The sequence below is a fragment of the Apteryx rowi genome, unplaced genomic scaffold, assembly GCF_003343035.1.
Source record: "Apteryx rowi isolate R43461 unplaced genomic scaffold, aptRow1 scaffold_1, whole genome shotgun sequence".
NCBI classification, from domain to species: domain Eukaryota; kingdom Metazoa; phylum Chordata; class Aves; order Apterygiformes; family Apterygidae; genus Apteryx; species Apteryx rowi.
The window spans coordinates 11,396,889-11,424,175 of NW_020447196.1; the positions used below are offsets into that span (position 1 = coordinate 11,396,889).

At 38.1% G+C, this 27,287-nt stretch overlaps 1 protein-coding gene across 1 annotated transcript in view; it reads left to right on the forward strand.

The window, feature by feature from the left end:
• CDH13 (cadherin 13) overlaps positions 1-27,287 on the forward strand; it is a 488,994-nt gene that overhangs the window by 219,763 nt on the left and 241,944 nt on the right. The window contains exon 5 of the mRNA XM_026059344.1: positions 19,246-19,398. Coding sequence (XP_025915129.1) covers positions 19,246-19,398 — 153 coding nt within the window. The remainder of the gene's footprint in view (positions 1-19,245; positions 19,399-27,287) is intronic.

Below are 27,287 nucleotides of genomic sequence, written 5' to 3' on the forward strand. Positions count from 1 at the left end.
TTGGAAAAGAAACAACTGAGGATGGATGTGACAGTGGTCTAGAAAACCATCATCTCTGTGGAAGCGAAAACACCGGGAGTGATTATTCACTTGAGTTTTCTGGCACAAGAGCTAAGGAGCGTCTGCTCCGGCCGTCCTGGTATCCCTTCCTGCGCGTGGTTTGTCACAGAGCGGAAGGTTGTTTTTTTACTGCTCTTCATGAACATAAACACAGTGCGAGAAGATCTTGGGTAGCTGCACAAATACTTCCCTCGCATTTCTGTATTCACACAAGCTAGCACGAGTTCAAGCTTGTGTTCTTTGAAATATGATTTTTCTGTTGTGCAAATGTATGTGGAAAGCAGAGAGAGAGGCTGAGGAAARTCTGACTCGTTATTTGTATTCAGATATTGATTTATTATTTACAGAGTCATTCCGCGTTTCAGAAATGTGGGCACTGTTAGAAATAAGCTATTTCTGAAAGCAGTGAGATTTGGGTTGCGAAGGCCCACCTTTTCAGAGGAATTCAGGTATCTCGTCTCCTTCAGCGCGGAGATGYGTTGTCTTCACTTAGGAAGCTGAGTCGAGCAGTTATTTCCACTGACATTTATGAGCATTTGGGCACCTCCAGCTCTCCTGTAAGGTAGATTATAGCATCTGATTAATGAAGTGGGTAGAAGGACGTGGTGGGCACGAACCGCTGGGCCTTGCACTGGTGCCTGTGCAGAAGGCGGTGGCCACCGGGCACTGGACAGCGTCTGGAGGTGCTCCAAGGTGGCCCTGTCCTTGGCATCGCTGCTTCAGGGGAAAAACTCTGTCCCCTTTGTTAAGGTGACTGTAAGTTAATTCGGTCCCTTGCCGCCACTCGTGCCCGTGTGCTGCCACGCGCACGGCGTTGAGGTGAAGTCGCCCTGACGCGTCAGCTGGGACGTGTGCAGGAGGCGTCCCCGGAGCCGGGGGCCGTTCGGAAGCGGGCTTTTGGGTCGCGTGGTTTAAGGCTTCGTTTCTATCTGTTCCACCATTAGGCACTAAATTTTCTAATATTGATTGCGTAGGTGGGTGAGGCCTGCTCCTCGCGGAGGCAGGGCAGGCTCGTGCCGTGCGGGTTGTCAGGGGGCGAAGGCTGCATCGTACAGCTTCCAGGGAAACGTAACGTGCTCTCTGACATCCTCTGAATACCGCGGTACGCTAGCTGTGTTTTTGTTAGGCTATGGCAGAGAGATATGCCAAAGGTAGCGCTTTAAAATACTTGTGGTTCCTTGTTTTTGGAGTAAAACTGTAATATGACAATATCGTAACCAAGCGACAGATCCTCAGGCTTAGGGTTGTAACGGGAATATATGCCTTGTCTTAGCTGCATACGGTGAGGTTTTTATAAGTTTAAATTTTTGAATACACCGTGCCATGGTTAAATTTACTAAATTTACTGACTACTGGTCAGTAAATGTAGTTTAAGGCTGAATTGTCAATGTAAAATTTCCAAGACATGCCAGGACGGCAGATCTACAGAAGTAATCCTAATTGACGAGAGATCTGTTTTCTTGTCCATTGATTTCTCTGGCTGAAATTGAAATGAATGATTTACACTTGAAAAAAACTTCCCTGCTCTTCCTAAATATCAGTTTTGAAGCCTTCTGTGCTCTCCACATTAGCTGGTAATCCCAGGACTGCTGTAAGGTCTTTCTGTATTCGAGGCACAATAAATGTATTCATAGAAATATATTAGCATGATTCTCCTGATTAATAAAATTAGTAGACCGTGTTAAATTATTTTTTTAAAGTCCATGATATATTGTTGACTAACTTCCAAAAAATAAGTAGAGTTACTAATATCATTAAATTTTTTTTTACTTTATTTGAGAATCTCGGTGCTATGACTGCAGCTTTAATTTTCAGTAAAAATTGAACAACAAAGTCTGATCCTGGGGAAACTAACCTGCTTCATTAAACTAAAGGTTTGTTTTACCTCATTACTTGTCTACTACAAACTATAGTTTGTTTCTCAGACTTACATTCCCTTAAATTAGAAAAAAAAACCCACATATCCTTTAAGTATACTTCTGAATTCTCCGTGAAGTTAGGTGTACTCTCACACCTTCATCATGATATATTTCAGCAAATTATTCAGAGAATCTCCAAATATTTTGATTCTACCTTTATATGAGGCTCATTCTAAATAAGTCCAGTTCTTTTTGCCWGAAAGTGCAGTATGAATGTTACTATATTGAGTATATAGTAGGATTAAAACCAGATGCAGTATTATGAATACATACTTTATATTTGTTGTTGTTAAATGTCTTAGTCATTCTATAACTGCAATTTAAATGAGCGAGAAAATCTATTAGATCAGAAATAGTGGTTGACCCTCTCATTAGTTCTAAATCATATAAATAGAGTAATAATATAAACCTATAAAAAGCGATCAACTACAGATAATGCTGTGTTTTAAAAAGGTGTTGAGTTGAAGAAATGCCTATGAAGCCTGAGTATATTTTTGGTTTACAGCTATGTAATTGAAGTCCAATATGGCCATAGATCATTATAGATTATTATTTAATAATGTTGATTAGTGTCAGAAAGAAGCAGTTAGTACGAAATGAAAATAACTTTGTAGTTAAATCCTGTTTTCCTTTTAGGTGTAGATTCTCTTTTCTCTATATCAGCACTGAGCCAATGCTCGGTTATGACTGTAAATACAAGGCTTCATGATTGGCTTTGTTTTGTACAAGATATAAAACCAAAACCCAGAATAGTTGTGGCTGCTTCCAGATCCTGAACATTAATATTTGGTTTCTAATGATGTGGTGGGACTGTAGTTACAAAGCATAGCTGAATCCTCTCTCTACACGGTATAGGTGGAGCAGGTCCTGTTGGATTATTTATATTTTGCTGGTTGAAAATGGCATTTTAGCTTAATTTCTACTTGTTACCTAAATTTCTATCTTATTTCTATTGTAATTCCATCATTTTAGGATGGCTTACATGTTTGTTAAGCGCACTGTARTAGAACACTGATATCAGAGAATTAAGTAAACCACAAAACCCAACAGTTTGCTCAGTGCAGAGCATCTTCCAGACTCAAACACCAGCTTTCCCTTGCTGACCGCCTGGAGAAGATAAGCCCTGCGCTGCACACACAGTGGAGCTGTCTAAGGCTGCTCTAGCATCTGCTGCCTCATTCCTGGTGTGAACCAACCTCGTAGGGCCATTGTGCCAGCGATTCCCGGAGAAGGGTTCAAGGTAGYTTTGTTTGCCTGGATGCTGGCGTGTCTCTCGCAGCAGTGGGGCCGCGCTATACTGGATTCATCCCCAGTAGACAATCTTGAACAGCTTGTTTAAGATAGGTTTAAAATTGCTTTACCTTGGTCTAACGGATGCAGCAGAACCTCCTTGAGTCCTAAGTCCCACTAGAAGCAAGATCTCATTGCTACAAGGGAGAGAATTTTTAACGTTTGGAGTGCTTTATGCAAATATCCTACTTTTCTTTTTCAGYTGTGGTTTATTCAGTGTGAAGACTTTTGGGTTTTGACTCTTTCTGTGTTCTTTTTTTCTGCCTGCTTAACTAAAGCATTAAACAGATTTTTTCCTTACTAATGGCTACATTTATATTCAGCAAAATATAGAATTCATAGCTATTATCCACCAAACTTTTGTATCTAACAGGTTAATAATTTAACAACTCAAACTTTCACAAAATCTTACTGTTAGCTTCCTTAAATTGTATTTCTTGACATTGAACAATGTTATGGTAAGCAATTGTATGTGACTGGAAATTACCTTATTTTTCACAGTGMGAAAAGACAATACCGTTACAGGTGGGTGGAAAAAAAAGAAAATCCTTCCTGTATTTAGGCACCAAAGGATTAGAAAGCCTGCAAATATTTTTTGTTTCTTTTGGAAAAATAATATTTTATTTGCAAAATAACTATAGTTAAGAATTAAATATTGATAATTCCTAGGTTTGTGGGCTGGTTTTAACTAGCAAGTTTATGAAATGTACTGGGACTTTAAAAAGAAAGACTTGATCTATTTCTATTGTCTGGAATTTTTGTTTCTTGCCTTCAGGCAAATTTTGCGCAAAATCCAACCTTTTATTATAGGACCTTGTGTATATTTACTCTGCAGTTCTTTCCTCTAAAAAGTAATTTTCTTACAATTTCAGGAGCAGAATTTGTTCTTTGTATCATATGGATTTTCCTTGAATGCTATTATTTTAATTGTTAATAGCGGGTGATGAGAGTCTAAAAATATAACTGTTGCATTAATGGATTATGATTGAATTTTATTTTTTATCTGTAGGCTTCAATATCATGAAATATTTTCTTTTTTTGAAGGTATATTTGTTATGAAAAGACATAAGCTATGTATTGATGGGCTAGGTTTCACAGAAGATCAAAAAACTCATTCATATATGAGATAAAAACAGAGATAAGTGACCAAGAAAAATGTTTCTGAAGCTGATGAAAGAGCTGAATCATATTTTTTATGGTGATGTACATGATTTCAGTAACATCTGTTACGTTGCTTAGAAAGTTATTTTCTGAAAAGAATATGGTATGGATAGAATATTACTGCATATTACTAGAACTTCACATAAAGGTCATCTTATATTTTGGGAATGTTTCTTAGAGCATTTATGGTTTAAGCCTATTTCTAATACTTATTGGTTAAAACACCCAAAGGTTGCCATGTGTATTCTTTGAGGAAAAGAGGCTATTAATCTTTTACTAAATCACGATTTGGTAAGTTTATATTTTTTGGTGTTATAGCCTTTGCCAGAGTAGGCAACACTGGTTGTGAGAATTGTAGCTTGCTATTATTCTGTAGTAGGTTTTTTTGTTACATTGGTATTATATAGTAGTTTTGTTGTAGCATAGGTTGAGAAAACCAGAAAGATCTTAACTTTATTAAGTTTATTAGTAACTTTAACAAGGAAGATCTTATTKCATGAAGTTCCTTAATAAAAGATATTATGTAACAGTTTAAATACAATGAAATTAATCACTCAACGAAGTTAGCATTCTKCGTTTCATTAGAATCTCAGTTTGTGCAAGATGTGTGGTCTGGATTACATATGATTTATTCTCAAACAGTTGTTGATAAATCTTGTTTATAACCTTATAATTGCCTGTTAGAGCTAAAAGCAAGCAGTTGTCTTTCCAACATCCTTAAAATCATTTTCATGTTTTTGGATGATTTCTAGAAGAGCATTTTTTTGAAAGAAAAACTAATTGTTAGATTAATGCAGCTTAATGTTTCTTTGGCATTAGAGTGAGCATCCCAGTTGCAACTGGGATGTTCAAGAAAATATTTGATAAGTAGTTCATTGTAATAGATCTCAGTATGTTAAAAAGATAATTAGCACTTTTATATATTGTATTTCCTGTTACACAAACTCGGGCTTTTTCTACAGTCCAAAACCTCTAATAATCTGGGGTATACMTTCCTACTACTTTGTGCTTTATTTCTGTGGTAAACCATTTGATCCAACAGTACTGCAAGTTTCGATATGCAGTTTGGATTAGCACAGCAAAGTAAAGTAATGATTGATATCGATTACTGTGAATCAATAGCATGTATTTCWCTTGTATCTGCAAGCCTTTGGGTGTCTGTTACTTCCCTTGCCAACTACCATAGAGTGAAGTGAAACTGCTGAAAGCACATTAATGCTTTCATGCACATGTATTAAACTATATCTCTATATATTATATATGCATGCCAATTTTGCACACACATATATACACATGCTTACGCATACATATTTATATATCTGTGTCAATAGCAGGAAAGGACAAAACRATGCTTTCAGTTGGAATGAAGGCAACTTTTGGCTTGCTGAGTCAGAAAATGTAGATGTTATGCATAATTAGATTTTATGGTTCACCTGATAGTATTTTTAGAGAAGGAAATGATAAAATTTGATGAATGAATTATCACAGTAACCCAGAGTGACTATGTAGTGAAGAAAATAAAGTTTGAATAACTGAGGTTCTTGTTGCAAAATTGAATTAAACAGTTTTACAAGTGCAGAATTGGGTATATTGAGGTATGACTTTGACAATGAGGTGTGTCTTGACACAAATGAACTGAATATATTTTTTTGTTGTCTCAGTTTTTGTGGCAGAGAATCTCTGGTAGCCCTTATAAAAGTTATCAAYGGGTGAAGTAATTTTTACAGTGTATGCATAGAGAGAAAGTAAGCTCTTGGAGGGTGCCAGTAAAATGGAACCACGTTGATTTGATGATAGTTTCTAGCAATTTGTGATACATTTGATCAGTTTGTGGGGTTTTAGAAATTTAGCAGTAGCTTTCAAAAATACAGTTCCAAAGAGCTTTGTATGTTTTTGCCAAGCACCTTGGAAAGAGYTGACATTCTGTTTTCTGGTGCTCTTCAAACYGCCGGTAACCTTAAATTACTGCATTTTTACTGTGTGGTACTGASAGGTACAGAAATCTTCTGTTGTAAACTGTTGGGAAGAATTAAAGTTCCCGTGGAATGAATGGCAAAGCCTCCACTGGAAATAGAAGGGTCAGAGATTCACTCTTACACTTTTCTAGCTACCAGAGYAACAATTTTACTTTACATACTGGTTTTGCACAGATCTAGCAAGTTGTTCCATTTTACCCTGTATTCACTAATGTATGGCCAATGACAGAGAAGAGCAAAATAGAATTTACTGATAGCCACAATGTAGAGTTATTGTGAACAGAGTGTTTTGGGGTCTTCATCATCTATCATCATTAAGAACAAGGTGGKTTTTTTGGATTGAATCTCTCTTCAACGGGACATTTTTAACAAGTCTTGGCAGAAACTCTGGCAAATACTTGGTGGTTTCTTGGGTTCACACAACCTTCTTTTTCCAAGTTAGTTAAAAAAATTATTACACTAATATATAATACCTTAATTTAATAGTTCTAAAACACCGTAAATTTAGGTTTATAAAAAGTCATTATGCTTGAGATTCATGATAGACTGACTTTGTTTCACATTAGAAGCAGTCAGATGTATCAAGGTAGTTACAGCTTTCTTTCAAGTATATAACACAATTTATCTTTGGCTTCTGCCACTTTTGTTACGTGTTAGATCTCCAAACACAACCTAAGTAGRGAGGGCCTGAACAGACAAAAGTTATGGGAGACTTTCTATTGCTTCTAATAACTTGAATCAGAGGATGGTTAAGGTGTGTCGTATAAAGTCAAATGGAAACAGTTTGCTGAAATCAACTTTAAAATGCACTGCATTAATAAAAAGGAGATAAAGGAAAAGACAGCTGGAAAAAATAACCTTACAGAGTTTTCAGGGATGCATGGTTTTTGACTTTCGATATGCCTTTCATAGCTTTTAAGACGTCTTTATTTTTTTCTTGTCTGTAAATGCAGCAAAAATAGCTCCTGTTTTGTCTGTTTGATGAAGCATTTAATATTTCCCAACCAGTGGCAAAACAASTTAGAGATGGCTGATAAAACTGAGTGTCAGGTGCTTTTGTTGCCTACGTTCACTYAAGATTCTAAGCCAGGCAGTAAAAGTTCAGCATTCAAGACTTTGGATGGGATATTGGGCCTAGCTATATAGGGATGCATGTTTATTCATAATGTTTACTTTTTCAATGTTATTTTAGAGTTGCAATTTTTTCTTGTAGTCACTCAAGCTTRCTTGCCTTCATGTTTAAGTCTTGCAGGATTTGAGAATGTCATTTTTGCAGACCCGTAGTACAAGGACAGGTTATTTAGATAGAGTAGGGTTTTTTGGGGTATCTGATTCCCATGTTAGAGTTACTTTGCTGGCTTGCTGTTAGGCAGCTGTTCACAATAAATAGCTGTTTTATTTTTTTTTAAATTATTACAAGAGCCTTACGCTTACTCTTCTATTTGGTTACCATGCTGGACGATGCAGTGTATCTATCACATATATTAGTGCAGCTAAATTGTTGCATGAATCTAGAGATCTTCCAGCTTTTAGAAGTTTAAAATCCAAGTTTAGAAAATATGTTCTGTATTTTGACAGTGATTRGTTTGGAAATCGTGTATTCTTGGTAGCTAATTTTTGTCTCGATTGATTCCATAATTCCCCAGCATGATTGCATGAAGAGTGATATATAGAAGAATGCAGGACTTGCACTGCAATAATCATATAGTCACCTGAAAGCTTCTTAAGAGACTAAAGTAACTCTGTCACTAATTGTCACTTCATTGAGATGTTTCCATGTTGGAATCTGTAGTTTGATACATTGCATTTCTACTTCTAGCAAGAATAAAGCATTGAGCAAGGTTAAAAATTGACCTTTTTAAGGTGTGAAAGTGAAAATCCAAGAAAGCAATAGTTTTTTTAACTGTAAAGTTGCTAATATTTGTGTTATATACTRTGAATTTTGAACCTATCTTTGAGAAAAATGGAGAAGGGAATGAAGAGGAAGAAAAGAGCAAATTGTTTATTGATCTGAGAAATTACCCTGGACATAATGTGCAAATCATGATAGGGAGACTGAAGGCACGTCTCATGGTACTTTGTTGGTGAGGCTGTCATTGGCAAAAAACCATATATATATATATATATATTTCAAAACACTAGGGCTGGATAAATTTGAAATTTGAAACTTTGTTAAAAGAGATGAAGTCAATTAYGGAACTGCTAACAAAACTACATTCAATTAGCATTTTACTATTAAAAGTAGGCTAATAAGGAATGGCATCATTAAAACTCTTATCAGCCCCCATCTGGAAAATAACAATTAAAGAAAGCTAGAGTGTCCTTTGGAAACAGAAGACATGGATTTGAAGGTCCCAGAAAAGGGAAGCAGATGCTGGCTGCGGCTCCCCGGCCGCGGCGAGTGAGCTGCCTGCTAGGCTGTTGTAAGGACGCGCACTTTCAGCAGCTGCTGGTCCATTTGCTGGTTGAACCTGATGCTCTTCACTGCATTTGGTGGAGATCCCAGACCTGTGCAAGCACTCCCTGGCTGGATAATCATGTCTGCTGTGCTCTGTGCAACAGACTGGGTAACCCTCACAGAGCAATGAAATACCCATTTAAGGCTAGCTGTCATTAAGAGCTCTCATTAAGGCTAGCTGTCTAGTGGTAGCAATTTCACTCCACCATTTTCCCCTTCCCCCTCACCTCTAGCTAAAGGGAATTCAGTGTGTTAGCAATAAAGAAGCAAGAAGGAYGTAGCACGGTTGGTAGCGTCTGTGGAAGTGAATAAGGCACAAAGATGGGGAAATGAAAAACAGCATGTGGGAAAAGAATGTAAATTGAAAAGCACAAAATAAGGGAGCCAAAACATTTCTGAGAATTAAATATTTGTGCATCCATGTATCTACCTGTCCAGGGAGGAGGAGGAGGAGGTCTGTGGTGTTAGGTATGGGTTGGATCTTGATGGTTATGCTCCAGGGGCACGTGGAGCCGGGGCTCAGGGTCAACCCTGGCCCAGTGCTGCACGGTGCCTGAGCCATGYGGACGATGGAGGCTTCCCTCTCGCTGGCAACAAATTTAAGACATTCTGACTTAGCTTAAATTCTCCGTTTGACCTCAAGTCAGGCTGAATATTACACTAAGTGTGAGTAGGACTGTTGCCCTAATTACGTACATTATAAGCTGTCATTGTAGATGGGTCAGGATGGAGTTCAAGAGTGGTATAAATGAGGAGGACAGCTCTGACAAAGCTTCCCTCCGCCACCCTCAGATTCACTCCTCATTTTTCCCCTGTTGTAGTGATGGAGTCACACATCTCTGGGTTTCCAATAAATTATATTGTCTCTGTCCTTTTTCAGCAATGCATTAGAATGAAATCAAAAGTAGAGTAACAATATTTATTACTTTTTGTTAGACTATTGCAGTTACGTGCATGTAGGTTAAGTTGTTGTATCAGTTTGGGCTGACGTTATTTGTTAACTTTAAGGGCCAAAGTCAGAAGACACATGTTCAACATTCAGTACTTCAAGGTAGTTTTCTGCCCCAGGTTTCTAGTAAGTTGTCCCTACTTACCAGCTGTTTTGCATTGTCCTGTGACAAGTTTTCATTTTTAAGATGAGAAGTGAGATGTACCCAATGATATGAATTTTCAGAGTTTAGAAAATGTAAACTAAAATCCTTTGTTTACAGCATAAGGAACTATGGAACATTGATAATAATAAAAGAATTAAGTGCTTTAACAGATTAAAATGATTAAGGTTTTAAATGTCTGAGATACCTGTCAAATATAGCTGCAGTCTGTCATTGTCGGAAGTGCCGACATCTGCTGAGATGCAGACCTGTGACCTCTAGATAAGTTTCTATACACAGAAAAATATTTATCTTCCTACTATGACCTTCCATGCACAAGACATGAGCCATGGATTTGTTTCCTAGGGAACTAGTGACTGAGAAAAATCTATAATTAGATCTGTGGGTTGTATGCTACAAGTGGGAATTGGGTGCTAAGCAGGTTCTTAAAGCATCTAGAAGTATTCCATTGAACCAAATTAAAAAAAAACCCCTTCGTTATAACACCTTTTAAAATATCGTCAATTAAAATGTTTTAAATGCTTTTGATAGAATATTTCCTATTCCCCTAGGTTTTTACTATTTACAAAATATTGTCAGAAGTCAGGATTTCGCAGGTTGCTAAAGCAAAATAGAACTAGACACAATCTTCCAATAAACTTCTTTAAATTCAACCAAATCTTAATTTTCAAGAGTGGGTTGAGGTGAATCATTCTCACCAGCTCCATTTTTCTCACTTTACTATTTCTATTTGATTCTTCAGGTTGGCTCTGCAACCTCAATTTCTTATTCTACRATTCCAATTACTCCACCTGGTTGGAAGTTCCCACTTAATCCAGATCTTGATTTCTTTCTTTGCTGCATGCGGGCATCCAAAAAGAACATTTGTAGCTAAGTACCGTGGGCAGTAATTGTAGCTGCAGGGAGAGGAGGCGACTCTAGTTTTTCTTATATTCCCCGGGCAGCCCAGGGCAGACTTCCCTAGACCTTCTCAGCAGAGTGTTTTAGCCTGGGCACAGTGCAGCACTGATGTTGCTGGGTTGCTCCCAGTCCCGCGCTGGATCAGAGAGCCTTATGGATGCTGCAGAGATGGCCTGAAGTAATAAATGAAGACTTTGGTCTTGCTGAGAATAGATAGGACTGTGAAATAGCTGGAAAACAATACTGTAAACCAGTTCTATTCTTTTTTCACCCACTCCTAGTAAAATTTTAATTCCATGTGTTGTGGTTGCATAGTATGTATTTTGTACCATGTCCTGGATCTCTGCAATTAGAAAACCATTAAATACTGTCTCTGCATTTTTGCCTTTTTAGATCACAATTATAGGTTTGTAATAAAACACCTCCATATATACAAAAAATCATTTTATTTTTTAAAGAACATCCTTTGAGATTTTCTTCATTTATTATTAATTGTCAGTCGGACTCACATTTTTCCTAACAACTAATATAGTTTTGGAGCTACTCCAGCTGGCTGTTGCTCAAAAGACCAGTGGTCCTCAAATTGATTCAGCTAACAGGGTTTGTTGTGAGTTAGTAACTTAAGCAGCGATTAAATTGTGTTGATTAAATGGCTATTGAAAGGCTAAAATCAGCCAGTGAAATACCCAGGTCTTCTGTGACAAATAATAGTCCTAGGTGCTTTTCCTTGGAGATTACAAAAGTCTGTGTTTATAAATTCTGTGTTGTCAGTATAAGGACCTTGTTGTGTACTGACTCACGAGTCTGCAGATACATATCTGAAATCAGCTATTACTTAGGAAAAAGGGAAGTGAAAGTTATTTGTAATGAATCTTGTTGCTTTTTATAAATTAAGAGCTAAACAAAGTTGAAGGATTACCTGCTAAAAAGGATAATGCACATCTCTGTGTATTCACAGAATTGCTCTCTATCCTGAGAACAGATGCTTGCTGTTAGCTACTTATATTGGCTAAATCCTCAAATTGCGTATTTGCTGCAATAGGAGGGGAAGCCTGCAGGCCCAGCACTGCAGCCGATTCTGCAAGGGGCATTGCTGCCTCTGTGCATGTGGATTCACTTGCTTCGTTTGGGCATCTGTGTGCCATACTAAAAATTTGCTCTGAATTTTGTAAAAGTCTATGCATAGTTACAGTCAAAAGCCATTATGTTAGATGGTATCGTTGGCTGAATATCAAATGTGTTATTTGGGTTGATTATTCTAAAAAGACTTCAAAAAAAAAAAAAAAGAGCACTGTTAGCAAAATGACTTCTTCAATTTCTAATACACCACATCATTTTTATACATTAAGACATTTTGTTGAAATGTTTGTGTGGGTAATTTATTAACCTTGGTAAATTTCAAATTTATTTTTTTTCTTTTCCTTAGTGAAATCTTATATTTGCAGCGCAGTAACAAAATAGTAGTTCATATACTAACCTCTATACCAAGCACAGCCTCAGCTTGCAAGATTCTTAAATGTGCCATCCGTATTTCAAACAATGCAAGTTTTATTACCTTCATGTGCCTTAAATTACCAATGTGATAGCTGATAAGGGTATTTCTGGAGTTCTGTTTGGTTTGCTTCATGCAAGGAATATTTGCACAGTTTTCAGCCCCCAATGAGTCTTGCAAACATGCATCAAAATTATGCTATAAGTATCTGTACTAACTTTCACAAATTTTGCACTTCCAGTAACATCTTCATGACAAAGCTCATAGTTAAGATGCTAAAAAACAAACAAACAAACAACCCCCCCCCCAAACCATTAATTTGAGAATATCAGTGTATGACTTCTCATTTTCACAAATCATTTTACTTTTGACTTCTTTTATTCCCACATTACACTTGTGGCTGCTAGTATAAAAGCTTCCATGTTGAAGGTGTTTGTACACCTAGCACTCAGTCCTTGAGAAGTTATACATAGCTTTTGAAAAGGCTTCAGTTTCTTCCAATATTTATATGTGCATTGTGGTGATGATGATACTTGTGTTCTTGCTTGAGGAATTCTTGCCCGTAATTCCTGGATTGCTGTAGTTCACAACAGAGTCTAAGAGAAGCAATATAAAGAATGTAAATAAGAAATAATGACTCATCATATAATAGTAGTTCTGCCCAGTAGACACTGCCTTTTTAATGGTGCTTTAAAGTGCAAAAACGAAACACTTTCCAGTGGAGTTTCTGCCAGTTAAAACTGACCCTTGGGGCTGTGACATAGAGCAGAGGCAAAGAATCTGATTAAGCTTGAACAGGAAATAGATTTTAAAGTTAGAATAATTGAGTTACGGCTTTCTTTGCTGAGTTAAATCAAGTGTGTTATCTATCTACATTTTTCTTTTTCTGGAAGAAAAAAATTCTTATTAGGATTGTCAACAGCATCAAGTAAAATATTTGTAGTGGRTGACACAGAAGCAATAGCCATTGTACAAAATATATTTTTTTCTAGTTCACCGACAAAAAAACTTTGCCCTCGCTTTGACCATTTTCCTTTACCTTGGCTGTCAAAGGAGGTTGGGTCACAGTGTTGTATATTCCTATTGCTGGTCAAATTTCCCTTTTCATTTTGTGCCTGTGGTTTCTGGAGTGCTGCTCCACTGCAAGCTCATATATTAGAATTTGAGTGATTGACTTGCTGGTTTAAGCTTTGGAGTTAAAGCATATACTCTAGGAGATTTATGTAGCTTTGAAAATCTTGCCTCATAAGGAGACTGGAGATTGAAAACTGCTCTGGAACCATTTTGAAATTTAGCATTGTGAGATTGCCTGCTTTATTCTATTGCATAAGCATCTCGGACTGCTGCAGGTTTTTTCTGTTGTTTTTTTAGAATTTTGCAAATATTGTTCATGCTTACACATACTAATTTAGCTTATTTTTTGGGGAACATACTACATGGGCATTTATCCAGATGCATTTCAGTTAATTATATTTTTTTGAGTTTGACAATCGTGAAAAGTAGTTATAATGGAGCGACCTGCATAGTTTACTGTGTCTGTGAACAAGAAAAAAGCGTTACCTACAATATATGTTGTCATATAAATGTGTATGCTTTATCCCTAATTATCATGCACAAAGGGAATGGTCATATGGAAGGTTTGCACTTTATAATATCTATTACAATTAGGTATGTGAATAAATCACTTGGACGTTCTCAGACATCACCTGTATATTGAATAAATTCTATAGAAAGTCCTACTATAGGTGGAAATCTAAGGTCAAATTTGACCAGTCTCCCATTGTCAAAGAGCAGAATTTGGTTCCCGTGATTAACTAGTTGTCTAGTGTTTAATTAATGAAGATAGATGTAATGAGACCCAATAGTTTTAATCCGTTGTTTAAAAACAGCAAATGATGGAAATTACTCTCTAACCAGAGTTGTATTCTAGAAAAAAAATCAAACACCACTGTCTTGCCAATAAATATATAAATTTCCCACCTGAAGATGGCTGGGGCAATGAGTCCCAGGAGACAGCGTACGTGGAAAACCTGGCCCAGGGAGTGAAACCCAGGTATAGGGGGGTAACACTCCATGAACTGCACTCGGGTTGGGATCAAGTATACCTGTCTGAGGGTGGGTTTTGTTTTCTAATTAAAAATTGTCACGAACATGATGCATCTCTAATTCAGACAGCATCAAGAACTAAAAAATTATGGAAGTGGTTGAGGTGAACAAGTCTTCACCAATGAGACTGGCCAGGATTGGTGCTATTAAGGGCAGATTTGCCGTAGTTGCAGCACTGTAAAGTCTCTCTCTAGGGTAGTATGTTTTTTTGTACTTCTATCTATTTCTCTTCTTCTCTTGAGAACACTCTGATTTACTTTTTGATAAACCCATAACAACAGAGGGATCACAATGCTGAAATGAGTTTAGCTGGAAGGGATACATAATGTCAGCTGAAAAATAGCACTTGGTAAATATGTCTTGGCCGTGGCTCAGCAGAAGGCAGATCCTGTCAGCTAATCAACATTCTGTTTTCTAGAAAGTGTTTTTCAGTACAGCAGAATCATTTTTTTTTGCTTTTTTGAAAAAAAAAGAAATGGTTCATCTAGGGTGCTATTTACGTGTTTCTGACAAGCTTAGTATGACTCACTTCTGAGTTTTTGATACATTTATCTTCCAATGCACCTTTGACATGGGAAAGTGTTGTTAGCCCCTATTGAGGTGAGGAAGTGAATTATGTCTAAGCCTACGTCTATATGTTCCTTTGGGTCCTGGGTGAGGAAATAGCTTTCACAAGTATGTATTACTGCAGGATGCTCAACGTGCATCTCTTCCGTCTATCCTATCTGCCCTTGTAATGTCAAGGTCCTTCTAAATCGTGGTGCCACTACAAGGGAAAATGTAATATATGGAGTCTGTGAGGCCAGATGATGTTTGCCTGTCCTATCTGTATTCTCAGCAGGTAGGTGGTTGAGTCTGTCCTAAGGGGCAAACTGTGTCCTGGCAGGACATTTTCTGAGATTTCCCAAAGGTCACCTCAAGCCCATGATGGACATATTCATGTCTAAACAGTGTGGACTCACTGGGTACTTAGGCCTGTATCCAGACTGCAGCATAGATATAGAGKCAATCCTAAATCCTTGAAGATATATTTAGACATCCTGGCTTTCATTAATAACAATTAATGTATTGTATTTAATTGCCAATTTTGAGTTGTCTTTGAAGATGACTTATCAAGTACTGGTACTGGGACATCTGAAGCTGAACAAGCATTAGCACAGCAAAAACACTTTCACAAAAAATCCAGACTTCAGGTTTTAAGGTGTTTTGGGCACCTTCAGTAACTGTTAATATTACTGGCAAAGGAGAGGATAGCATTTTGTAAAAGGAATTCAGAATTTTACAAGACCAAATTTAAAACTATTGCTACAGAGGCCCTAATTTGTGAAATGCAGCTGGGCCCTCTCTCTGTTATGCTTTAACAGTGTTTGCTCTGTTCAGTTCAAGGTGCAAGATGGGCAGTCACTGACTTCAGCCTCTGCTAGCTTAATTGGGCCATTCCCTAAGACTGAAGAGGCCTGATATGTGGCTTGTAGGCTCTTCATATGTTGCAAAAAATTTCGATATTAGAAGCTGTACCAAAGTTCCTAAGGCCACAAACAAGTTTTGGATACAAGTGTTCTGTCTGGGCTGCAGGCTGTAGCAACTGTGGAAGCCAAGCTACTACTTTAGAAATGTAAATACGACATCCCAAATTAAACATTTTAGAAGAAATCTGGCCTTGTTTTTTCTCAGCCTGTAAATTGGGAGAGCATCATCGTGTAATACATTGTAACCTAAGAATTTTTCATATGAACAGTACTGTTTTAGTTTTCAGAATAACAGTCTTGCCAGAGGAGACGTCAGACAATCCTCCTGTTCGTTCTTCCTTGTTCTTGCTGAAGCACCAAACCATATGGAAAATTAAGCCTGATTTTTATTAAAATTTTCATTGTACTTAGCTTAGTATGAACTGGGAAATGCACTTTCTTTGAACTATGCAGCCATTATATAAGCATCTTAATTAGGAGATGTTAATGTTCTTGCTGTATTTCTGAGATTCCTGGGAGTATGTAGCTCCCTCTTGTGGCTAATTAAGCACTAAAAAAAAATAAAAAATCATACTTTCTGAAAATTGCTTCTTGTGTTACTACTGTTGCTCTTGAACAGATGATGCAGTGGTACATGGAGCATCTCTAACCTGGGCTTCTTATTGCTTCATCGAGCATTAGTCTCTGTGCACTACCCAGATGCTTTGACACTGCTCATCTCCAGGACAGTTTGCCATTCTGCTCCCTGCCTTGCTCCTACGAGTTTCCTGCAGTGACGGTGCACTGCTCGGCAGGTTGCTCCTTGGAAGGCTGCAGCAGGACAGAGGAGAGACTTTCCCCTCTCCTTGCTCCAGAATTCAATGGAGACATGTCCTGAAATTCCTTCTTTCTGGATAAATAGGGAGGAGCGAAGGGCTGGCATGTTCTCACTTGCACGGTGAAAGCGGCTGCTTCCCAAAGTTTTAAGTAGGCTGATGGACTATCCAGTTATTCAGAAAAACTCTGCTTTCTGGTCAACTCCATTGGTCCTGTACACTGTATGTTGGAGAATGGTTGCACCTAGAGCTGGCATGAAATATGGGATGTGTTGTAGCTCCAAGGAGTACAGATCTTTCAGGTATCACRTTAGGATATCTTGCTGTCCAGTTCAAGATTAAGTTCTTTGCCAGATTTGCAGTCAAGAGGAAATTTTCCTTCCAGTCAGGTTGGCAGGGATGTTTGTTGTTTTTTATTATTATTATTATTATCCCCTGCTTTTCTATCTAGTATGAAGTATGACCTGTTTATAATTATCTGAGATTTGTCTATACTTTTGCAGAATATTGATACAGCCCATGATTTCTCCTGGCTTTTTTTTTTTTTTTCTGTGACTGTTTATAATTGGGGCTTTTGGCCTTTACTGGGTCTTAAATTTGCCATAAGGATTTGGGAAATGTTTGGCTGTCATGGCAAGGGCAGTTCTGTAGACCTCTCTGAATTATTTTTTGGGGCTTTGATGCCTTTCAAACCACTGTTCTTGTATTGGATGGGAAGGTGCACTTACCTTCCTTGTGATAAATCTCAGAARTCAGGGCAGAGGAAGAGCAATTCATCTTTTTCCTGCAAAAGTGAGCAATGGTCACGACACCGTAAAATGGTAAACAAAGCCTTGTGTTAAGAAAAACACATAATTTTTGGCTTGATATAAAAAATACCAGAGACTGGTCAAAAAATGAATTGATTACCAGGGAACTTTCCAGGAGCAGTTTCAGTTTCATCACAAAACCTGAAGTCACAAAGTTAGTTTGCCCCTTTCCACCTGCAGTGTTGTCTGCCTCGTTGTTTTGTCTTGACAGCCTCAAAAATACATGAGAAGAAAACCTCATCCATTAGTTTTCCTGACTAGGAAGAGAGGGGAAAAAAAGGTGAAATAGTTTTTTACTTTGAAATTTCTTCCTTCCCCAAAGGGTTTGCGAATTGAAACTTTATCTCTGAAAATGCTGATTTCTTATTTCATATCTTGTGGCAATTTTTTCTCAATTAAAATAAAGGAATAATGATTGTGGGGTTTAGTCAAAATCTCACTGCCCAGTAATCTGCAAACCAGCTTTGCTGAACCCGCAGCAATAGGGCAACAAACATGTATTTCCTCAGGGACATTATTAAACTCTCTGCATATTTATTATCTCAAAATGGGAGCAGGTCCAGATTTCTAATACCACTTTTTCCTTCCTCTTCCTGAGCTGTGATTCAGAGCAGTGCATAAATATTTGACTTAACGTTTCTGCGGAAACATTAACAATATAAAATTGATAGGAACAAAAGAACATGAAACAGCAGTGGGAAGGAATGGCTTGGCAAGATTGTCAGCCTTAAAGGGCAAGATTAATTTATAATCCTTTTAGTTTCTGGGGTACAAATACAAATTTGCAAAGCATGTAGCTTGTAACAAACGTTGTGTAGCTCTGGAAGTTTACATATGCTACTGTCACTAACATGAGACAGCCTTGAAATTAGATTTTTAGGGATTTTTTTTTTTTTTCCTATGGGGGAACAAGTAGTGATGGTTAGAAGGAAATTCCATGCGCGCGCACGCATGGAAAGTGGAGGAAGTCCAACTGTGTGACTAAGCTGAGTTCTGGGCAGGATACCCAGATATTTTTATGAGGAGTTTTTTCCTTGCTTTAAAACCCTGGGAAAGAAGGGTATAGAAGGGAATSGGGGGGGGGGGGAACGTGGGGGAACACACCCAAAAGTAGTCTCTTTGAAATGATTTTGAGATGACTAATGAAAAAGACTGGCTTGCTGGAAAATAATGCGTGATGGGTATCTGATATTAACAGTATTGTTAAGGTTGTTGTGAAATAAGTATGTTTAACACCATTCAGTGGAATGTCTTTTTTTCTTTTTCTTTCTTTTTTTTTTTTTAAGACTGTACCGTTTCTTTCTAGCTATTTTATCAATTTAATTGAAAAAAGAATCAAATAAAATGTCAAATTATAGGCATAGAGTGAGTACAATAGCAATGGAATAATAGAAACTTTAAACCCTGAAATGGAAGACGGCAAAGATAAGATAGTGACTGGCTAAGGACGTGACTTGGTCCTTCAACTTTTGCAGGATTTAACACAAGAATTGCCCAGTGTTTTCTGAATGATCAAAACCACATGTTATAGTTTCGTATTATTGCCATATTATAGTTTCATATATTATTGTTATATACCTCGACATCAGGTAAAAGATTAAAACTGTGTCTGTTGGCTTCAGAAGATTTTAATACTTTTGTTGATGTGGCCTGTCGCTTTTTGTTTCCTGCCCTGCAGGTCATCAGCAGCGAGAGGACAGAGGGAGCAAAGTTTCGCCTCTCTGGTAAGGGAGTAGACCAGGACCCCAAAGGGATTTTTCGGATCAACGAGATCAGCGGGGAAGTCTCCGTGACCCGAGCCCTTGACAGAGAAGCAATCGCCAATTACGAGGTGAGCGCTCACAGCAGTAGGAGCTCTGCCTCTATGTTAATAGTGTATTTTTTGAACGTGTAGGGGCCTTTGAAAGGGCTGCAGGTGTGATGTATCGAAGACTCAATTGCGAGCTACTGTCCTATAAAATTTCCAGAATTGTCGTTCGTCCTTTGGAGATTCTGAATGCATTTATACATGCAGTSCAACTCCACTCTGCTTTCTGCATGTAATTTCTGCCATTTATCTTTAGTAGGGATGCTGTCTGAAAACTGTGTGTGCATTTGGTTTGTGAATACAAAATTATGCTTGGACAAAAGGAGGTCTTTTGGGGAAAGGGGAATGCCACTAAGGTAGTAACATGATTATTCTTTCCTTTTTTTATTGTCAGGTTGTCAATGGAATATACTATTCAGCTCTATTTTGGAGTAAGGGATATCTTTTAATGCAGCTGCAAAAGATTCTGTTAACTTGAGGATGTTAGCAGATATACCTGTCAGATGTACGTGTTCTATAAAGATTTTGCTAAAGACTCCTCTCCTTATCGATAATTTCCCCACTGAAATTCTAACAAATGATCTTTGAAATCTTAAAATAACTGTAGCGCAGTTTTTTAAAATAGAAAATATAAATAGAGGATCTGTCAGTTGATATTTTCTATCTATCTTTGGAAATGTGCAGTCAGATTAACCTGCGTCTGGCCATTTTGGCATATGTTAGTGGTTGGATTCAAAGTGCCCCGCGGTTAGTTGAGTTGCATGTTGCCACTTTTGGAGCACGGCGAGACTCAGCCCCGTGTCCTCACCCAGCAGGGAGCTCTCGGGGCTCCAGCCCACCCTGGGCATTGGCTCCAGAGATGGCTCTGACCCTTCTCCCCAGCCTCCTACTTATTCTTTCCAATGTGTAATTATCAATACTTGTGCTTTCAACACTTTCGGTTTCTCACCTTACTTGAAAGAGAGTTTGCTGCTTAGAAGACTAGTCGTATGTGCTCAGAAAGCACTGCTAAAATTTAACATGTGTTGGTTTTTAACACTTAAACATCTATTTCTCATCTGGGGCTGCAATGAAACGTATGCTAACCGCGCTGTTGGATTAATGGTAGTAAATACTGTCCCTCTTAAAAATAAATAAATAAAAAAAATTGCAATTTCTCCTGACACTGTTGCTCATCTTCATTTTCCAGTTGTTTCTCATCTTATTATGCTAGCTTTCCACCTTAATGTATTCAGTATAAACCTTAACTTTTTTTTTAAACCAACAATCATAGTAGCCTTTTCAACCTAATGCTTAAAACCACAAATGGCCCTATCTGATCTGGCGAAGCATACACTTAAATTAAGACGAAAAACATTTCCCTAGAGGAGCCTTTTTGAAGCGATGCAAATTATAAACAAATAGTGCACTGTAGTAGATTATCTAGAGTATTGCGAATGTATATCTTAGTAGGCTGGAGTGCTTTCTAACCTGTTATAACACTGCTCAGCACACTCCCTGGTATCCTGTTGTGCAAATGTAGTTGAAAACTTCTGTAGAAGGAGAACCCTCAAAGCGATTAGTCAGTCTTTGAATCCAGCCCATTGTTTTTCAATAAAGATATATCAAGGTGTCAGGAAAGCAGCAGGATTTTCCCCCCATTTCCTTGATGCACTGAAAGATGAATTACTGGAAAGATCCTTAGGTTTCTCAAAGAAGATTTTGATTTTTTTGAGTGTCCCATCCCCTCCCCCCACCGTGTAATATTGATTTCCTAAAGGAAAAAAATCAAAGGAAATGGCAAAAAATGACAGAACAGATCTCCACGAAAAAATACAAGTTCTTTCCAAGCCATCATACAATCAGGTATATAAGCAATGGTGTGGCAAGGATAAGAAGACGAAATCTGTTTGATTCCTTCCCGCTACACTGAGGGTGGCTGTGCATCAGCAGTCATTTATTTCTACTCTTAATTCATCTATACTCAAGGGATGAAAATTAAAGAATATGTTAATAGGGCAGAAAATAGAGTTTTGGAGAGCTCAGGATTTCATAGAACTTTGAAGATTTTTACAATCCATGTACCTCAAAACTTTTAAAATTAGCTAAAAACTTTAATCCATTATAAAGATTTTTTGTTGTTGTTTTGTTCACCAGATGTTTGAAATTCTGCTTTTTGTTGCCCTCTTTCTCCTGGAGGATTCTTGAAAACCTTTTATCCTATCCATTACAATAGAAGCATGATTAAAGTAGAGGAAATCTGAATTCTACTCAGACTTTGAATTATGTCTATTTGTGATAATGTTTAACTCAGGTGTTTGAGAAACACTTGTGAGAGAATATCTTTGTTAAGGATTCCACATTAGTGTATCAGGTTTACGTAGTTCAGGCCTCTCAGAGCATGCAACCTCATGTAAAAATTTCTAATGACTTCTGAAACTCCCTCCCATTTTTATGTTATTGTGTCATGAGAGAAGGAACCAGGGTAAAAACCTGTGTCCACGGGAGAATCTGGGAGAAAATATTACACCAAAACCTTTTTCTTAGACTGTTTAGACAGGCACTGTGTCCTGGGGCAGTTCCAGCTGAACTGTGATTTCTGATCATGTTAAACTGAGAAAGAGCGAACAATTATTTTTAGAAAGTATTCAAAGTCCCTTTTGCCCTCAGTGTTTTTGTCGTCTTTCCTCCCCTCTTCCCATTCTTTTTATCCATTCTTTTTTTTTAGTAAAGGATTGCTAACATGTTTTAAAATAAAGGAATCTGTCTGAGAGCTGGGGCCTGACAAAGACTATTTGCTGCAGCTCAGTGGCGTGGTGGCCGTGTCTTCAGAGAAGTTTGGATTTTGTTTGATATCAAAAGCAGCCCAAGCTGGGAAGAAGATTGTGAGGCAGCTACGTTAATGACCTGACCCCCTCGAAGCAGGCGTATTTAGCTGATTGATTTATGAGTTGTTTTCTATGAAATTAGTTAAATTGTTCAAAAATGGACAAGTATGTGAAATTCTACCAAAATATTAATGTCGGAGTGATTAATTGCCATGGTGAAGCTGACCTAATCATTTGCACATTTGAAAATGGGATAGTTTCTGATGAGAAAATGAAACGGTGTCACGGGAGGGCGGGGTGAGACAGCAGAAGTCCAAAAGCCAGTACATTGAAATTAGTCATTAATAACCATTTTTTCTCATGTATATGGAACTATGCTAATGAAATCCCCTTTGCCAATGGAAGCAGGTAGGCGCTTCTGGTGTGTTTGCCCCGTGACTTTGTGGGGTGCCTCCCTGAAGGTCAGAGAATGGCAGCCAGTTTTAGTTTTAAGTGGATGCTTTTTCGAAGTGCAGGAGGTTGTAAGGATGTTGTTGTGCCCAAAAGACTGTTCTAGAAAAGTGTCTAGTAATTCAGTTTTACCTCTAGAAGAGGTCTGACGAAGAGCATTCGGGAGCTCTGATAGGAATTCTCCAGATCAGAGTAAACCAGTGGATTTACGTTGGTTTRATTTTGAGGCTTGCTACAGCCTGTTGATGAAGCTACTGAATGATGCTCCAAAGAAAGGGCTTAAGCAGACTATGGGCATATTATTGAATTGTTTCTGGGTTGGTGAGATAAGCAAGTAGCCTACAGCCCCTATTTACTGTGAGCAAAAGAAATTCAGTAGTAAGAATGCGGTCTGAAAAATACTATCTTTGTAAGTCTAGTTGGAAATTTCAGACAATAGCAGATCATTTGTTCATTCAGTATTGAAAAGTGCAGATGTGTCAAAACAGGTACAGGAATTTGGGGGTGCTTAGGATGGATATTCTAGTCCAAATCAGTGAGATACACACTGACCATCTAAAAATAGCTAATAATCTAGGCAATTTGGGGTTCATTTCAGGTCCATAGTCTTTTCTGAATCCAGCAGAGCAGGAATATTTGCCCTCATCTCAGTAAGTGGTTTACAAACAGGTTATTAGTTTTTGAAGATAAACTCTCTCCTCCTGTTGGGTGAGGAACAGCTGTGGTCAGAGGGAGCAGGAAAAAAAGAAGAAAGGGGGAATGTAATGTTTCAGAAACTGTTGTTTTATCTGAACATTTATATCCAAACTGGGCCTAAAACACCAAGGACTCATTCAGACTTAGGCGATCAATCTTATATTAGTGACAGTGAACGGGCTCAGGTGCAGGAGTCTGCTTTGGTGCTCCTCTGACCCCGCTGAACTTCGTGTTAGCTCTGTAAAGGCAAGGTGGGGACTTCTAGGTTGTCTCATGGTTTAATTGTCCTATGTAAATAGATTTCCACATCTGCAAAATGAGTTGATGTAATTGAACATCTCACTGCCTGTCGCAAAAAATTCATAGGCATTGGGCCAAGCTAGTCGTCTTCCTAGTTGTGAAGCACCTCTATTATTTGTTCCATATTAAGCTGAGAAATAGAGTCCAGCAGGACTGCAACATCACCCCAAATGTTTGGCTCAGTCACAGAAATAGCAGGTCTCGTGTAATTTGGACTGATACAGTTCAGACCAATGCTTTGGTTGCTGCTGATGGCTCTGCATTCCTTAACCTATTCTCTGTCTACTTGTTATCCAATGTATAGAARCAATAATACAGCTCGAGAGAAGTCATAATTTGCTTTTTGGTACTGGTAAAGTAGGTTTTGAATATCTCATTCTGTCACTGCCATTGGCAAAGCATCCTTTCACAGGAGGGTGATCAGTTGCTATAAAGCAGAAAGCTCCTGTGACTGATTTCACACCCTTTGCTTGTTAAGCATTTATAAAGCAAATAAAGCTCTTCACTTAAAAAATAATTAAAACTAACTCTTCATTAACAGTTCAAATTGCCTAGGTAAATTTGGTCACAGCTCTGATTTACACGCTGTCACTGAATGGTTTTATCAAACTTCTTCGTTTCATGCTTGCAAAGGATCACTTTCTGATTGATTATTTCCCTTCCACACATATTTACACTTGAGAAGCAGTTATGAAAAAGACCATCAATGATGGCATCATCCTTTAAAATCTTGAGACCTGATTGAAAGCCACCCATTGACTGGCTGGCACTTTGTCACTGATGCTTTAGACTTGACAGGACTGGATTTTAGTGCTGCAGGGATTACATGTAGTGATAAGTGATAGGAAATGAGTTTACACAACTTCAGGCTTTGCCCAGTACCCAGGAATGCCTGACCAAAATCATGTGCATTGTTTTTATTGTTTTTTTTCCTCCCCCTTCAAGACATAAAGAGTTCATGGAATATTGTTCCTCTTTTCTCTGGGCCTACCTAACCTTTGGATAAAGAATAAAACATAGTTCTTTGACCTGTCAATCTGTTTTGACATCTTGATCCTGATAATCAGTGCGTGTAACTCTATTTCTGCTTTTACTTGCATGGAAGCAATTTGCCTATGAACATATTATCTATATAGAGTGTGAAGTTTTGAAAATGAGCTTGTTACTATGAGGTGCAGTTAGGTGGCATGAAAGCAGCACACGTAGGTTTTATGTGAACATGTTTCAGCCTGTATATTGCATCAAGAAAGCTTGGAAACATGGCAGAGTACAAACATGTCAGGGAGGAATCCTGATTATTTAGCAAGGAGGAAAGAAAGAAAATTTCAATGGAAAAAATGAGCAGTTCTTGTGTTGCTGTTGGATATGATTATTAAGAGGCTAGAAACTTATTTATAAAAATGAGGTGTAGTTAAATGAGATACAGTTGAAAATTGTGGCAGTAGAAAAGATCTGTCACTTGCATTATATGCGTATATATAGAGAGTGCCCAAGGCGAAATATGTATTTCTTTATATTGAGAATATGTTCAAATATATATGTATTCAATAAAGTGTTCACATGTTAGGGCACTAGGTAAACTCAGAGATGGCTGTTTTGAATTAACTCCCCTTTATAGAAGGAGAATGAGAGCCATGCTTTGACTCCAGAGAGAGAAATGAACATTGACTGAGAAAGTGCCATTAGGTTGTCACCTGGCAGCATTACCTGAAATTTAGCTGTCTGTACAGGGACTCTTCAGTAAGCAAGCACTGGTGATAATGTCTATGCAAAAGAGGAAAGTTCATCACTGTGAGCATTAAAAATAATGAACTGCTATAGGAAGGATCTTGAAAAAACATGGGCAGCCTCTTGAAATTGCTGAATTCCCTCCTTTACGACTGTAGATGAAGGACTGCAGGCTGCTCCATATCCTGAGGTAGGTGTAATAATCTTAACGTAGCAGAGACTCGCGTCTCAGCAGTTGCACTTCTGTTCACGTAATAGTCACAGACTATAAATTCTGAAAACCCGTGTTCGCGTAACACCGGGCGTAGCATCAGAGCAATTCAGAGTTGAAACTCAGTTATATTGGTTCTGTTCCAATATAAGCATTTTTGTATGCAAAGAGGAAATCAACTCTACTTTGACATCAGATTCCCTTATACTTCAGCAAGTCTTTTAAGAGACGATATGCTAGAAGTTGGGAGTCTGCACCGGGGAAAATGTTACCCTGTCTGTAAGCTCCTTTCCAAACCTTTCACCGCTGCCAACTGTTGGCAGTGGCTTCGGTCGACAAGCAGTGCCTGTGACCACACCACTCCTGTGACTGGTAGCCCTCTGCTGGTAAACCGGATCTTGTCCCTCGGGAACAGTTGTACCCGACGACTGGCTGGCTGTGATGCTGGGAATGGCTTTGCGGTGCTTGGTTCCAGGCTCTGGATCTCTCTCGCTCATTAGTAAGCTACCGCTTGCCTCTCTAATCTCTGATAAAGCCCTCAGTCCAAAAAAAGACGTTATGCTCCAGTAGACTCTATGAATCTTACGGAAACTGGTCCTTCATTCTGACAACACCGACTTGATCCTGACCTTTGTTTTTTGACATGATTGTTCAGGACTTAGCGCTGCTTTTGCCCTTATGGAAAAAGAGCGAAGCAAATGAATTTAGTCAGTCTAAAGAAATACTTTCTATCTAAAAACCCGTAGTGATGGGTTAGTCCAAAAAAAAAAAAAAAAAAATTGCTGCTACCTGTTCTTCTGTAACAAATGGATTTAGGGTAAAAGCTGGAAATAGAAGATGCTTTCATAGGATGCCATAAGTTGGAGAAAAACAGCTCTCGTTTGTCAAAATATTGTTAGGACCTTTATTCTCTTTTTTCTGCCAAAGAGATTAGGAAATGGCAAGGTTAAGCATTAACAGATGTCTCATTGAACCGAAGAGTAGAAGTGCAGAAATAGGAACAAACTGAGTGTAAACAAAGGCCCTGATCCTTCCATGAGATCTCCTGATTCATGAGGAAATTTTTGCTATCAGTTGTTCACAGGAAGGTGAAAAATAAGATGGTCACTGTAACTGTGTACATAAATCAAATATTTGTGCATATAAATTTGATGTGCATATAATTTTTTCCCCATATTTCTTAAAACTTCAGATTTAAATAGTTGCTTGCAGAGCTGGGATATAAATGGGTTGTTAAGCTACTAGGAATATCACTTTTTCTCCCAGGGTTCCTTTATGGGATAAAATGAAAAACTGACAGAAAGTCAAGTTAAAATTAATGCTCTCTTTATGTACATTCTCCCATTTAATCTTGGGAGAACAGGATATTTATTTTGTAGAAACTCTCTAATTTACCGTGTCTCATTCATTTTTACTGTAAATAGTCTATTCAATACATTCTGTAGATCTTAATGTTATGAGATATCAGCAGGATACTGTGATTCATTTCAGAAACCACTAGCTTCCTCGTATCATTTATGTGGAAAGCATACAAAAGTCAACAGTTAGTTTTGTCGGAGGGCATATGCATTGCTCTTGTATCTAACTGCTGGTGTGGCTTTGACATCCCTGCTTTTCAACAGCCCTGTCAAGTAATTTGTAGGAGGAATAGAGTGAAGCTTCATTAAAGGGAGAAATCAGCAAAGGTGCGTTTGTAAGCGATAACTGTCAAGACAAGGGAG